This window comes from Bos mutus, chromosome 6 (genome assembly GCF_027580195.1).
Source record: "Bos mutus isolate GX-2022 chromosome 6, NWIPB_WYAK_1.1, whole genome shotgun sequence".
Classification (NCBI taxonomy): Eukaryota; Metazoa; Chordata; class Mammalia; order Artiodactyla; family Bovidae; genus Bos; species Bos mutus.
Genome location: NC_091622.1, coordinates 92,289,406 through 92,306,621, shown reverse-complemented (window position 1 = coordinate 92,306,621; position 17,216 = coordinate 92,289,406). Strand labels below are relative to the sequence as shown.

The 17,216-nt window shown below is 36.8% G+C and overlaps 1 protein-coding gene across 1 annotated transcript in view; it reads right to left on the bottom strand.

Annotated features, from left to right (window-relative positions):
• The window catches only part of MRPL1 (mitochondrial ribosomal protein L1), a 70,811-nt gene that overhangs the window by 26,928 nt on the left and 26,667 nt on the right, over positions 1 to 17,216 (bottom strand). Inside the window, exons 6-7 of the mRNA XM_005890199.3 lie at positions 10,752 to 10,863; positions 286 to 392 (exon numbers count right to left, since the gene is read on the bottom strand). Coding sequence (XP_005890261.1) covers positions 286 to 392; positions 10,752 to 10,863 — 219 coding nt within the window. The remainder of the gene's footprint in view (positions 1 to 285; positions 393 to 10,751; positions 10,864 to 17,216) is intronic.

Sequence of the window (17,216 nt, the reverse complement as noted above, 5' to 3'; positions counted from 1 at the left end):
GCTCCCAAAACGCTTAAAATATTAGAGAGCAAAAATAACACAGAGTTGACAAATAAGGCAAAGTATAAGAAAATGTCAGAGAGTAGCACGTAACTCTAGAAAAGGACTTCTACGGCACCATTAAAATGTATGAATTCAACCCACAAAAAAAGTATATATATATTTAGTGCCACTCCTAATGTCAGTGACAAGGACAAGTTCAAAGGACTGATATGTTATAAATTATTAATGAATCACTTCAATAAAAAAGAAAGGGGTTACTGAATAATATTCACTATAACTTACTGTTGCTATTTTTGTCTCCAGAAAGTTCTCCCTTTCTTCATCTACCTTAATTTCAAGTCCAGTTTTAAATAATTCAAGCATTTTGGGGATGTCCCGGCCAACGGAATCTGGTTAGAAAAACAAGAAATCCAAAGTTATCACTATATCTATACAAGTAGCAAAAATTACTAAATAAGAGAAACATTCAATCCAAGTTAAGATATAAAAAATGATTTGTGGCAAACAGACTTTATGGTGACCCATATCCTGGTGTTCATGCCCTTGTGTGATACCCTCCCACTTGAGTGTGGATGAGACCTGCAACATGCTTCTAGGCAAGAGACATGATGATTATGCATAACTGATTACATGACATAAAAATGCAATGCTTATCTTGAAGGAGTCTCTCTCCCTACTGGCTCTGAAGAAGCAAGATCCAATGTTGTCGGGGGCATATGGAGAGAGCCATGAGCCAAGAAACTGAGACCCTCAGTCCAGAAACCTGCAAGGAACTGGATTCTGCCAAAAAGCCATATGAATCTGGAAGCAAATCTTCCTCAGTCAAGCCTCAGACAAAACCATGGCTCCAGCTGATACCCCGACTGGAGCTCTGAGAAACTGAAGCAGAAAACGCAGCTTAGCTGCACACACATTCCTGATACACAGACGCTGATACAGGAAATGTGCGTTGTTTTAAGGCACTAAATCTGTGATATTATTGTTCCACAGTAATAAACAATAAATAAGTGTATATAATGATGATGCTTATCAAACTTTAGAAACATTGATGGCAAATTAAAACCTATAGAGTAACACAAGATAAAAGCTGAAACAGGGGAGTCTTGAAATCTTTGAAGAACATTTTACTTACCTTTACATGAAATTCATCTGACCTGCCTTACCATAAGGAAGGAACTAGAAAAGCAGCAAGAGCTAGCAGTAGAAATAATATCTCACTGAGTGATACAATCTGGAGGCAGCTCATTACTAAACCAATGGTTACAGAAGCTGGCATGAAGAAAGAGATAAAAATTGAAAGTTTACTGGATTCTAATGCTACTTTGTCCTCCATTAAGGTAGAGAAAAAGATGCAGTTGAATAAACAAAGGAGAAAAAAGGAATCAAGGTAAAAACCAAGAATTTTCAAAGGATCATGCAGGAGACTCCAAACATACATTATACCCTCCTAACCTTTGATCATAAACATTTTAACTCAAATTTAATACATAAAAATATATATACATATATTTTTAGTTTTACCTAAACTTTTTAAAATTCATTTTTTATTGAAGTAACAGTTGAATTATAGCACTGTGTTAATTACTGCTATACAGCCAAGTGATTCAGTTATCTATATACACACACACAGTATTTTTCACATTCTTTTCCATTATGGTTTATCACACTATATACTAGGACCTTGTTGCTTATCCGGTTTATATATATTAATGTACATATGTGGAGTGTATAAAAATGGTACAGATGAACTTATCTACAAAGCAGAAATAGACACAGACATAAAGAACAAATGTATGGATACCAAGGAGGGAAGGGGGATGGGGTGGGACGAACTGGGAGATTGAGACTGATGTATATATATATATACACACTACTACATATAAAATAGACAACTAATGAGAACCTACTGTTTAGCATACATACGTAACTCTATCTATGCTCTGTGGTGACCTAGCTAAGAATGAAATCCAAAAAAGAGGAGTTATACGTTAAAAAAAAAAAATTACCTGCTGACTGACCTGAATCTATACCTACAAACCTGCTTTCCTCCCTATCATATGGATGAACTGTCTGTGTTCTTATGAAGGCCAATGCTCTTCATCTAAGCACTGGATCCCATACCTCCTCACCAATAGAGCGACACCACCCCTCTCTCTCTCTACACCGTCAGCTTCCTCTGCTTTCCCAGATCATCAGCAGCAGCTGACAAACTTGCTATAAAATGTTCCATCTTAAAACAAAATACTGCCTTTCAATAACCATCTAATACTTTCTGAAGAACGCTAAGTTTTCCAAAAAAGTTGCCCATCCTTTCTGTCTCGGCTTTCTTTCCTTCCACTTTCTCTCAGACCTACCTCCATCAAGTTACATCCCTAATACTCCACTGAGAATAATCCTGTGTTCCTCTGACTTGACCCGTCAACAGTAGTTCACAGAATATGTCTCCCCTCTTCCTACTGAGTCATGACTTGGCCTCTGAAACTCTATTCTCACTGGTTAGTCATTCTATTCCTGTTGGCTGAGCTACCCTTACTTGGCCGATTTCTAAAAGGTGGACTACCTGAGGGTTCAGTCACATGACCTCTCTTTTTCCACCCATGGACAGCCTTTAAGTGATCTCTTTAAACATACTGCTTTAAACATTTACCCACTGATAACTGCCAAATTTATATTTCTGGCCACAAGTTCCCTCAGACTCTCCAACCACCTACTTAGTATCTCCACCCAAATGCAGGTAGGTAATTAATAAGGAGTACATGAAAAATGTTTGCTGAAAGAATGAACAAATTAATGACTTCATCATTCTGAGTCTGATATCACAGTGCTGTTGTAATGATAATGAAGTGGGAAAGGACAGGGCTTAAGAAGGAAGAGTTCCATATTAAAACATACTATAAAAAAAAAAAATACTATAGTGAAGGTGTTGATGGAATACTCAATACGTAGAAATAACAAACTGGAAAAAAGCGACAGACCAGAGATAATAATGTATTAATATACTTGAGTTTTTTAAACCAGTTCCATCCTAAAACAATCACAAAGAAAACCTCCTTCCTTTGAACTTACATATTATTTTCCTCTCTCTCTCTCCCTTTTTAACAAAAACATGTTGATGTGAATTTGCATTTCCCTAATAACCAATATTATTGGTAGCAGAATGAGCTGGTTGGACGGCATCATCGACTACAATGCACCTGAATATGGGCAAACTCTGGGAGATGGAGAAGGACAAGGAAGCCTGGTGTACTGCAGTCCATAGGGTAGCAAAGAGATTTCTTGCATTTCTTTCAGTTTCTGATTTCTGACTTAACTGTTATTACCAGAAATCAAACTCTGTATGATTGCAAGCCTTTTAAATTTATTAAGACTTGTGTTAAAACCCAGCAAATGGTCTAAACCTGAATGTTCCACGTACTCTTGAAAAGTGTACACCAAACACTTATTAAGTACAGCTACAATAAGGTCAAGTTGGTTGACAGTACTGTTCAAATCTTTTATGTACTTCCTGATTTTCTATATATATATGTTCTATCAGTTACTAAGAGAAGAACATTAAAATCTCCAACTGTACTTGTTTAGCTTATTTCTCTTTTCAATTCTGTGTGTGCTTCATGTATTTTGTGGCTCTCTCTGTAGCTGAGCATGTCCTGTTATTGTTACAGAATATCCATCTTTTTCTCTAGTAAACTCCTTGTCTTAAAAGTTCATTTTGTCTGGTATTAAAATAGCCAACTCAGTTCTCTAATGGTTAATGTTTTTATGGTATATTTTTACTCTTCATTTTCCTTTCAGCTTCTTTGTGTGTATGAATATGAAGTGTGTCTCCTGTAGACAGAATATAATTGGATTGTTTTTTCATCGTCTTATAATTTCTGCCTCTTGGTTGAAATGTTTATTCAATTTCCAATTAACGTGACTAATGATATGGCTTGATTTAGGTCTCTTTTGATACACATCTTCTATTTGCCTCATCTCATTTGTTTCTCTGTTCTACACTGCTTTCTTTTGTTTTCAAGAAAAAAATTTAGTATATCATTTTTATTCCTTTATTTAGTTTTAAGCTGTACCTCTTTTTGTGTATGTTTTTACTTGTTCTAGAGATTACAATGTGCACATTTATTTATCACAGCCTACTTCATCTTAACATTTTCTTCCAGAAAACAACAGATTTGTGCCCACCTCCATCCTTCCTATCTCATCACGATGTTATTGTCCTGCCCAAACCTGCTTCATCTCCTCTGTATCTATCTTTAAAATCATACTCACTGGACTACTCAAGGAGGACATTAGGGACTCATTCAAGACTCCTCTCTCCCTTACCTTCCACACCTAATTAGTAACTCCTGTTAATTTTACCTCCTCACTATTCCACAACAGCCTTCTTCGTCGTCGTCACTGTTACTGCTCAGATTCTGCCCTTATTCCTCTTCCCCCTAGCCCGCTGCATTCGCTACCTCACTGTTCTCTGTTCTTAAAATTTCATTATCTTCACATCACCACCCTATCACTTACAAAGCTCCCATATAGAGTCATTCTAACAAGCAAATCATATTTCATTCCTCTGAGCAATAGATTTCAACAGCACCTACCTTCACAGAGGATAAAAATCTAATCTCCATAGTATGGCACACAAAGTCCTCCATGATCTGGCCCACTGCTTATCACTGCTAACCCCACTGACCTATCTGACAGCATGTTACGTAACAAACGATAGAAAGCTAGTTATAATTTTCTGAACACAACTGGCTGACTCACACTTTTGTGCGTTAGAACAGGCCATTTCTTCCACCTGGAATGTTCTCCCCATGAATGTCAGGAAAGAAAATGCCTATATATGGTTAAAGTCTCAACTTCACTGCTACCTTCTTTATATAATCTGATTCTACAAGGTGTTCCTCATTCCTCTAAGCACTTTGTACATTTTCTACTAGCACACTTCCTGCATCTTAGAGCAGCAGTTTGTTACTATCTCTCACCTGTCAATTTTCATCTCCTTAAAGCTGGGAACTATCTATTCATCTTTTAATCTTCAGCACTAAGTGTACTGCCTGGCACACAGTAGACACCCAATAAATATATGCTGATTCAATAAATGAGCTATAAAGGTAGAAACGATATATGAAGCCATGAAAAAGAATGACTTCTAAAATAATTAGGAAAAACTTTTTTAAAAAAAGAAAAAAGTAATTGTGGAACATGCATAGCTAGTTTAGGAATTATAGGGAGTCAATAGTAACAGAGGGTCATATGCATCATGTACTTAGCCTGTGCTGAGCTCTTGCACATTATAATAAAAACACCATGGGGACATGTTATCATGAAATCCATTTTGGAGATGAAAAACAAAGGCACAAAAATGTTCAAAAATTTTTTCAAAGTCACAGTGAGAGATAAAGCCAAGACAGAAGGAGGTCTATGCTAGCCACCCTTTAATTCTGCTTTTCAATATAGCCCAAGATTAAATCTTTCCCACTATTTTTAGGGCTTTGAGATTATGTAGTTATAGCCTCCTCTTTCTCTATTTTCTTTTTTCTCTGTGCTTTTACATTTGTCTACTTTTCTCCTCTTTCTTTTCCTTTCTCTTCTCCTAATTCTATTTAATTTTCATAATGAACATAATCTACACTAACATATAGGTATTTCATACTAATGTACCTTCTCTCTTCTTCACCAGAGAATATGACAGGGATAAAGAAAGTAGAATGTAAGGAGGCAGGGAAGACAAAGGAGGAGTAGTTAGGAAAAAAAAGTGTTAAGATTGTACAGTGTATGTTGGTGGGAATGCAAACTAGTACAGCCACTATGGAGAACAGTGTGGAGATTCCTTAAAAAACTGGAAACAGAACTGCCTTATGATCCAGCAATCCCACTGCTAGGCATACACACTGAGGAAACCAGAAGGAAAAGAGACACGTGTACCCCAATGTTCATCGCAGCACTGTTTATAATAGCCAGGACATGGAAGCAACCTAGATGCCCATCAGCAGATGAATGGATAAGAAAGCTGTGGTGCATAAACACAATGGAGTATTACTCAGCCATTAAAAAGAATACATTTGAACCAGTACTAATGAGGTAGATGAAACTGGAGCCTATTATTCAGAGTGAAGTAAGCCAGAAAGAAAAACACCAATACAGTATACTAATGCATATATATGTAATTTAGAAAGATGGTAACAATAACCCTGTATACAAGACAGCAAAAGAGACACTGATGTATAGAACAGTCTTTTGGACTCTGTGGGAGAGGGAGAGGGTGGGATGACATGGGAGAATGGCATTGAAATACATATAATATCATGTATGAAACGAGTCGCCAGTCCAGGTTTGATGCACTATACTGGATGCTTGGGGCTGGTGCACTGGGACGACCCAGAGGGATGGTATGGGGAGGGAGGAGGGAGGAGGGTTCAGGATGGGGAACACATATATACCTGTGGCAGATTCATTTCGATATTTGGCAAAACCAATACAATATTGTAAAGTTTAAAAATAAAATAAAATAAAAAATATATATATTGTACAGTGTAAAAATTAGTATCAAGAAAAAGAGAAAATTAAAAAGAGACCTTTAAATGTGACAAAAGAAAGAACAGAGATTAGTAGTGAGAGCAACATTTGAGCTGAGTTATGAGAGAAAAGTATATAAGGAAGAATAACAATTGGAAAGGAAATAGAGACAGCCAATCACTAAAGAGACATGCCTGAGAAACTTGGTATGAGACAACAGAAAGAAGTAAGATCACTGCTATAAAGGACAGTGGAAACAAATAAAGGTTTTGAGGTTATGTGCTTTGTTTTGGTCTATTTCTTTAACTAGAGAAATCTGAGTGAATTAAATTAAAAATAAATGCTTAGTAAGTCAGCTTGTCTAGTGCAGAAAACAAAACTATTCACTCTGTACCCGTATGGACTTTCTCTTGTTCACAGCCATCACATTCAAGGCTTGACACATATGATATGTTTGTTGAGTACCTACTATGTGCCAGATGCTATTCTAGGTCATGAGACTATACTAGTGGACAAAACCAAAAACGCCCTTATGCTAATGGAAGAAATTGAACACACACCCACAAATTAAAAATGTAAGATGCCAAGATTGATAAGCCTTAAAAGAAAGAAGGTAAAAATACGATAATGAGAAATCTAGTGGTAATGGGAAGTGGAGATTAATATTTAAATAGAATGGTCACAGAAGGTCTCTCCATCTAGGTGATACTTGAATAAGAATGTGAGCCAGACAAATTAGTAAAAAGCATTACAGACAGATAGGACAATGAATCCAAAGACCTGAGAAGGGAGAAAACTTGGTGTGTATGAGTAACAGCAAGGAAGCAACTATGGCTGGAGTAAGGGAAATAAAGAAGATCAACAGCACCAGTTGTAATACATCACTAATTCATCTATAGCAGTAATAATCATACCTAATCATCACTGGAATCTTTCACACATAAATAGTTTTAAATTATTAGTACACGAGAGAGGGAAATTTAGAAAAATTTCAAATTTGTTACCCTGCACAAATTCCATTTGCTTTATCATTTTTCTTCATATGACCAAAGAATTCTAATTGTTTCAATAATGCAAGCAATACTCTTAAATACAGCATGTTGATCTATGAGCTAAAAATAACTGACATTAGATTTCAATCATTTTACATCCATTACTCTCAAATACAATACAAAAGCAACTTCCTTACAGAAAGCAGTGCCCTACTCAGTAGATGTGAATACTCTATAGACAAGCCTGCTGGAATATCCTTTTGACAAGACTCCCAACTGCAACACTGATGTTCAGTTCTAAGAGCTATGTGTTAAGAGGAACACACAGTAATGGGTCCAATTTTCTAATCATGTCCCTTACCTGCCAACAACTTAGTATGCTTTATAAGTCAAGATATTTTCACACTAGTATTTTCTGTTTAGTAAATGTTAGTAACATTAGGAATAAAGAAAACTTTTAAAATATCAATAAAATGTATATATCTATGTTAGATATGAAAAAATGTTAGAGTTAACATTGTGGCAGGGAACTGGGGGGAAGCTAGTTGACAAGGAAAATGAAACCCAATTTCTTCCAAAGAAATTTTGAAAAGCAAGTTTTAAATGTCTTTTTTTTAATGAGATAAAAAAGAAATACTAAGAAAATATGCCAAATGTGCATTGGAAAAAAAAGAGAACTTGCTTATAGTTACGTAAGCAATTAAAATAAAACAAAACTGCAGCATTAAACATGCTGCAAAATGTGCACATTCAGTCCAGCCAAGTTAGTTACACCCACTCCCATTACAAAGACAAAATGTAAGACAAAATGGGAAACTAATGAGCTCAGCTGCAGGGGCTTGTTTGTTTGTTTTTTAATTCCATCCATTGCTCAAAACGTAATTCCTACTTTACCCTTACATCTTTTGTTGGATGTAAGGGGAATCAAATGTTCCTAAACAAGAATCTGAATAAGCTCTAAAAATGCATAAAACAAGCTTCATTTGTTCTAATGCACATCTGGTGTACTCTGTTTTAACATTTTTGACAGGTTAATCGTTTGTCTTCATGTTTAAAGAACACAAATGTTTTGCCAGTGCTGTTGAACAGATCGTGTGGGGGTGAGAAGAAAAAGCTGGGGAAGGTGAAAGGTCTGTCTGTTTTTCCAAGATGCTTTGGTAAGCAAATAGAGGTAGGGGACATACCTAGGTAACTTGACCATAGTATACAGAAGCTATGATTCATTATGAAAGCAGAAATAAAGTAAAGCCCACTAATAAAAATAAACATTTTCAGGGGAAACTTTTCTTATTTGTGATGAAGAAATGTTCTTTGAAAACCTTTCAGACTAAAACTAATTATCCCAAATTTTGTGATGAAAATGGCAATTAAAAAACCTCAACACTAAAGGAAACTGAGACCAAAAATTATTCAAAGAATGGATAAAGTTCGCAAAGGTGACAAAATTAATTTCCATGAAAAACCAGTTAACCGTGCGTGCAAAGCAATGAGCGAGCTGAATACAGATAAACTCGGTATTCAGTTTTACTTTTAATTGACTATATTTAGTATTATTTGGCTTTATTGAGCTTGAATTCAATTAGGAAAAAACTTAAGAGACTTATCCTCAAATTCAACTGCAATTCTGGTTTAATTTTTAAAATAATGTTCAATTTCAGGTCTTATTTAGGAAAGAATGTAGTGTGATTCCATGAAAACAAACACTACTATAATGGAAATTCCTACTAACAAGCACCAAACCTCCGTCCAATATCTCACAAGGATGTGTTATTCATTGCAGGCTATTAAAAATAAACAAAACTCCAATATAACAAAAGAACTGAAGAGTCCATTTGAATTTGCTTACAGTACAGAACATGGTCTTTAACTCAGATGAGCATTAGTGGCTATCATGTATGAAGAATTTTAGCAGGATTTTTTTTAGCTCAACTAGAGTTAAAATTTGAAGATCTAGTAAAATAATTTTAAAATATCTGCTCTTTTACCTTATAAAATTTTATTTGAAAAAACATCTATCTACAGCAGATATTCAGCACCACCTAAAAGGAACTATGTCTGCTAGTGAATGTACTCTTTCCTCCCAAACCTACTCCCCATTTGCATTAATGATATCAACTTATTAGAAGAGATCCCTAGGCTGAAAAATCTCAGCATCATTTGACTCTTCCCTTTCTTTCTCTCAACATGTCCATTGCTAACTACATAGTGCAAAGTCCTATTATCTTTGACATCTGTCCTCTTTACTCCAGACTCATTATGAAGACTTTAAGCCTCACCTTTATTAATCTCTGGCAACTGCATCTGAACTGGTCTCCTTGCATGATTTCATGCCAGTACATTTTACAAACTCTTGCTAGATTAAAGCTCTAAAGAATCCCCCAACTTAAAAAAACTTCTAAGAGAGTCCTGCTGAATACAGAATCAAGGTCCAAATTTCTGAGGATCTTATTCAAGATTCTGCTCAATACAGCATCAATCTACCTTTCTAACATATTCATTTCAAAGTAGGGGTACCATTCACTACCGCCAAAGAAAACTAACTGATATTTCTTCAATGTAGTCTGTAATTTCTGACTTACTTCAGTGTCTATGATTAACAGATTCTACTTAAAATATCCCTCTTAGTCTGCTCATCAAATTATTCAATGTACAGTTTAAACGTCACCCCCTTTAAGATGCCTTCTCTGATTTCCCCATCTACGTATAAATTCCTCCTCTAATGAACATCTACTGCATCTTGTGAATTTATCATATAATACTTCATACTTTATAACAAGGCTATTTATGGAGCACCCGTACTTTTCTTACTAAATTTCATAAGGGGCAAATATTCACAAGGGGAAAGTTTCTCAGGGAAAATAACTGCAGAACCATACACAGAAAGCCAGCATATATAGATGATGAAAGCTAACATAAACGAGCATACGTGTTGTTTTGATAAAGAGACATAAGATAGTATGATGATAATATACCTAGTGGGTAATGTGTTCCACTAATTTAAAACAAGAATATGGCCTAAATTTAAAGATCTGGTATTATAAAGCAACTAGGTTTTCAAATTACATTAAATCACCAATATTAATGCCAAAGGAAAAAAATTCTACACGTTCTTGTGTAACACAAAACTGAAATACCAGAGCATAGTATTTACTCTACACATATATTAGCAATTTTGTTTTCTAATTAAACATATATATTAGAAAGTTGTTGACAGAGTACTGAAGTAGTAAAAGAACTCTCCCTTACTTCGATTAAACTTAGGAAATCTTGTTTTCAGTTTCTTCCTTAATGGATTAAGCTCGGGCATTATTTCTGGAACAGCTATATAAAAATCTGCTTGAATTTCATCATCCAAAATCTGAAAATCAGAAGGGAAAAGATAACCTTAGATTACAGAAAAGGCTTTATTTTTCTAAAAATAAGGTCTAATGTAGTAATCATTTTTTACAATTTAGAAAATACATATTAAGCACAATTCCTTTCTTTAAACACAAGGATCATATGAACATATTTACCAATTAGGAAAATCTTCAGAAGCAAAACATTTTCTAATGTTTGCTTTTAAAAAATAGCCACATCCATTATAAACAAACATTTAACAGGTTTAATTCTTCCTTGGGGTTATGTTAATCAAAAGTGTTGATTACTCATGTTGGTTCTACAAGCTAGAACACTGCACTGATGTGTACGTGGTTCATACAGTCCCAAAAAAGTTGAATTTGTATGTCCATCAAAACTGAAAAAAAATGCTGAAATTTTTGCAAGATCACATGTAAAATTAATAATCACTAGCTGCCAAATCATTAGCAACCACATCGCTTTCCTAAATTTGGAGCACCAAGACAACTGAAACGAAAATTCCTTTTGCCTCCAAAAAATAAAGGAGGAGTGGGATGGTCAAAGACAAGTTTACTTACAGTTTATTATGCGTAGTCTAATTCCATTCTAAGAGTAAAGAGAGTAATTTCCGTTTTTAGAAGACATTTTAAATTAACTCAGGCAGGTACTCAGAATAATTACTTTACTTCTACAGTATACTCCATTTAAAAATTCAGCTGACTTAAAATTGAAGCAACTGTTTAGAGTAATACTGCCTGGGCAACAATTATCTTACCAATGATTCTCTTTGCATAAAATCTTACCACAATATGTCATTCAAAGCCTTAGTTTGGGGTTACACATTAAACTATAAAAACTTGAACTCTAGCAAAATTAAGCATGATTCTGGAATTTTATTTTCCTGTTACTATTTTTTCTTTATACAAAGTCTTTACTCCCTAAATGGCATACTATGCTCCCCTGAACAATAATAGAAAGAAAGATAGCACTAAGTTGTCTCTGACTCTTGTGATCTCATGAACTGTAGTCTGCCAGGCTCTTCTGTGCATGGGATTCTCCAGGCAAAAATACTGGAGTGGGTTGTCATTTCCTTCTCCAGGGGAACTTCCCAACCCAGGAATTAAACTCAGGTCTCCTACATTACAGGCAGATGCTTTACCGACTGAGCTACGTGGGAAGCCCTGAACAATAATAATTTACATAAAAAGAATCCTTGGCATGTGACAAGTATTCTTAGAATACTTGTAATGTACTAAGTATACTTCGAATACTTGTAACGTGCTAAACACGTTACATGGTTTAGTTCACCAAGTGTATACAACAACCCTACAAGGCAAGTACTAATATTGACCACACATTCTAGGCAAGGAAGTTGAGGGCTTCAGTTCAGTTCAGTCGCTCAGTCGTGTCCGACTCTTTGCGACCTAAGAATCGCAGCACGCCAGGCCTCCCTGTCCATCACCATCTTCCGGAGTTGACTCAAACTCACATCCATAGAGTCGGTGATGCCAACCAGCCATTTCATCCTCTGTCATCCCCTTCTCCTCCTGCCCCCAATCCCTCCCAGCATCAGAGTCTTTTCCAATAAGTCAACTCTTCGCATGAGGTGGCCAAAGTACTGGAGTTTCAGCTTTAGCATCATTCCTTCCCAAGAAATCCCAGGGCTGATCTCCTTCAGAATGGACTGGTTGGATCTCCTTGCAGTTCAAGGGACTCTCAAGAGTCTTCTCCAACACCACAGTTCAAAAGCATCAATTCTTCAGTGCTCAGCTTTCTTCACAGTCGAACTCTCACATCCATATATGACCACTGGAAAAACCACAGCCTTGACTAGATGGACCTTTGTTGGCAAAGTAGTATCTCTGCTTTTCAATATGCTATCTAGGTTGGCCATAACTTTTCTTCCAAGGAGTAAGCGTCTTTTAATTTCATGGCTGCAATCACCATCTGCAGTGATTTGGGAGCCCAAAAAAATAAAGTCTGACACTGTTTCCACTGTTTCCCCATCTATTTCCCATGACATGATGGGACCAGATGCCATGATCTTCGTTTTCTGAATGTTGAGCTTTAAGCCAACTTTTTCACTCTCCACTTTCACTTTCATCAAGAGGCTTTTGAGTTCTTCTTCACTTTCTGCCATAAGGGTGGTGTCATCTGCATATCTGAGATGATTGATATTTCTCCTGGCAATCTTGATTCCAGCTTGTGCTTCATCCAGCCCAGCGTTTCTCATGATGTACTCTGCATAGAAGTTAAATCAGCAGAGTGACAATATGCAGCCTTGACGTACTCCTTTTCCTATTTGGAACCAGTCTGTTTTTCCATGTCCCGTTCTAACTGTTGCTTCTTGACCTGCATGTAAGTTTCTCAAGAGGCAGGTCAGGTGATCTGGTATTCCCATCTCTTGAAGAATTTTCCACAGTTTATTGTGATCCACACAGTCAAAGGCTTTGGCATAGTCAATAAGCAGAAATAGATGTTTTTCTGGAACTCTCTTCCTTTTTCGATGATCCAGAGGATGTTGGCAATTTGATCTCTGGATCCTCTGCCATTTCTAAAACCAGGGCTTAGGGAGGACAAATCAGTCTGCACTTTTAAGTGGCAGACCCAGAACCAAACAAAGGCAGTTTGGCTCCAAAATCAGGGCTCTCATCACTACAAATATGAAAGCAGAGGCAATTTTGAAATATCAAAGAACTATATGTGAAATTTCCAAGCCAAGATTTTCTAATCCTGATTCTAAAACATTTTCCTTTGGATTAAATTAAAATTCTGTTTGAAAGTTATGCTCCAGGTAGCCTTTAAGATGATATCATAAAATATCACAAAACTCTATAGATGGAAATCACAATTTAGAGACAAGTAAAAATGAAACAACTTTAAAATCCCTCAGAACCAAGCATACTTGTGACATTTCACATGTATTAAAATTAAAGCAAAATGTACTTAAAGCAATTCAGTTCAGTCAGTTCAGTCACTCAGTCGTGTCTGACTCTTTGCAACCCCATGGACTGTAGCATTCCAGGCTTCCCTGTCCATCACCAAATCCCAGAGCATACTCAAACTCATGTCCATTGAGTCAGTGATACCATCCAACCATCTCATCCTCTGTTGTCCCTTCCTCCTCCTGTCTTCAATCTTTCCCAGCATCAGGGTCTTTTCAAATCAGTCAGTTCTTCCCATGAGGTGGGCAAAGTATTGAAGTTTCAGCTTCAGCATAACTCCTTCCAATGAATACTCAGGACTGATTTACTTTAGGACTGACTGGTTTAATCTCCTTGCAGTCCAAGGGACTCTCAAGAGTCTTCACCAACACCACAGTTCAAAAGCATGAATTCATCAGCACTCAGCTTTCTTTACAATCCAACTTTCACATCCATACATGACTACTGGAAAAACCATAGCTTTGATTAGGTGGACCTTTATTGGCAAAGTAATGCCTCTGCTTTTTAGTATGCTGTCTAGGTTGGTGATAGCTTTTCTTCCAAGGAGCAAGCGTCTTTTAATTTCATGGTTGCAGTCACCACCTGCAGTGATTTTGGAGCCCAGGAAAATAAAGTCTCTCACCGTTTCCACTGTTTCCCCATCTATTTGCCATAAAGTGACAGGTTTGGATGCCATGATCTTAGTTTTCTGAATGTTGAGCTTTAAGCCAACTTTTTTACTCTCCTCTTTCACTTTCATCAAGAGGCTCTTCATTTCTTCTTCACTTTTTGCCATAAGCGTGGTATTACCTGCATAGCTGAGGTTATTGATATTTCTCCCGACAATCTTGATTACAGCTGTGCTTCACCCAGCCCAGCATTTCACATGATGTACCCTGCATATAAGTTAAATAAACAAGGTGACATTATACAGCCTTGACGTACTCCTTTCCCTATTTTGAACCAGTCTGTTATTTCATGTCCAGTTCTAACTGTTGCTTCTTGACCTACATTCTAGAACTAACACCCAAATAAGACGTCCTTTTCATTATAGGGGACTGGAATGCAAAAGTAGGAAGTTAAGTGATACCTAGAGTAACAGGCAAATTTGGCCTTGGAGTACAAAATGAAGCAGGTCAAAGGCTAACAGAGCTTTGCCAAGAGAACGCACTGGTCATAGCAAACACCCTCTTCCAACAACACCAGAGAAGACTCTACACATGGCCTTACCATATGGTCAATAGTGAGATTAGACTGATTTATTCTTTGCAGCCAAAAATGAAGAAGCTCTATACAATCAGCAAAAACAAGACAGGGAACTGACTGTGGCTCAGATCATGAACTCCTTATTGCTAAATTCAGACTGAAATTGAAGAAAATAAGGAAAACCACCAGACCATTCCGGTATGACCTAAATCCCTTACAATTATACAGAAGTGACAAATAGATTCAAAGGATTAGATCTGATAGAGTACCTGAAGAACTATGGACAGAGGTTCATAATATTGTACAGGCAGTGATCAAGACCATCCCCAAGAAAAAGAAATGCAAAATTCAAAATGGTTGTCTGTTGAGGCCTTACAAATAGCTGAGAAGAGAAGAGAAGCAAAAGGCAAAGGAGAAAAGGAAAGATATACCCATTTGAATGCAGAGTTCTGAAGAACAGCATGGAGAGATGTGCCTCTTCTTCCCACATCTTTAAAAAAATAAATGTCTGCTTCAAGAATATACAATGGAGAAAAGACAATTTCTTTAACAAGTGGGTCTAGGAAAACTGGTCAACCACTTGTAAAAGAATGAAACTAGAACACTTTCTAACACCATACACAAAAATAAACTCAAAATGGATTAAAGATCTAAACATATGAGCAGAAATGATAAAATTCCTAGAGAAAAACATAGGCAAAACACTCTCCAACATAAATCACAGCAGGATCCTCTATGATCCACCTCCCAGAGTAATGGAAATAAAAGCAAAAATAAACAAATGGGACCTAATTAAACCTAAAAGCTTTGACACAATGAAGGAAACTATAAGGTGAAAAGACAGCCTTCAGAATGGGAGAAAATAATAGCAAATGAAGCAACTGACATGAATTAATCTCAAAAATATACAACCTCAATTCAGCTCAATTCCAGAAAAATAAACGACCCAATCAAAAAATGGGCCAAAGAACTAAATAGACATTTCTCCAAAGAAGACATTCAGATGGCTAACAAACACATGAAAAGATGCTCAACATCACTCATTATCAGAGAAATGCAAATCAAAACCACAATGAGGTACCATCTCACGCTGGTCAGAATGGCCATCACCAAAAAGTCTACAAACAATAAATGCTGGAGAGGGTGAGGAGAAAAGGGAACCCTCTTACATGTTGGTGGGAATACAAACTAGTACAGCCACTATGGAGAACAGTGTGGAGATTCCTTAAAAAACTGGAAATAGAACTGCCATATGATCCAGCAAGCCCACTGCTGGGCATACACACAGAGGAACCAGAATTGAAAGAGACACGTGCACCCCAATGTTCATCGCAGCACTGTTTACAATAGCCAGGACCTGGAAGCAACCTAGATGTCCATCGGCAGATGAATGGATCAGAAAGCTGTGGTACATATACACAATGGAGTATTACTCAGCCATTAAAAAGAATACATTTGAATCAGTTCTAATGAGGTGGATAAAACTGGAGCCTATTATACAGAGTGAAGTAAGTCAGAAAGAAAAACAGCAATACAGTATACCAACACATATATATGGAATTTAGAAAGATGGTTACGATGCCCCTATATGTGAGACAGCAAAAGAGACACAGATATAAAGAACAGTCTTCTGGACTCTGGGGGGGAAGGCGAGAGTGGGATGATTTGAGAGAATAGCACTGAAACATGTATATTATCATATGTGAAACAGATCGCCAGTCCAGGTTCGATGCATGAGACACAGTGCTCAGGGCTGGTGCACTGGGATGACCCTGAGGGATGGGATGGGGAGGGAGGTGGGAGGAGGGTTCAGGATGGGGAACACATGTACACCCATGGCTGATTCATGTCAATGTACGGCAAAAACGACTACAATATTGTAAAGTAATTAGCCTCCAATTAAAATAAATAAATTAACTGAAACAAACAAATGTCTTTGCTTCAAATGGGCTCCACCAGTTCTTTGTTATTTTCTCAAGGTAGGCTGCATAACATTTTTTTGCCTATACCACTTGAACTGATGGAGCTGGGAGAGCAGGTGTGGTAAAATTTAAGAGTAACCAAAAGTACCATATTATAGAGGTCAGATACTGTCCTTTGTAATCGACTAAAGTAAATCACACTTTGCACTCCAATAAGGCAAAATAAACATCTGGCCTTTGAAATATGAATCAGATCAGATCAGATCAGTCACTCAGTCGTGTCTGACTCTTTGCGACCCCATGAATCGCAGCACGCCAGG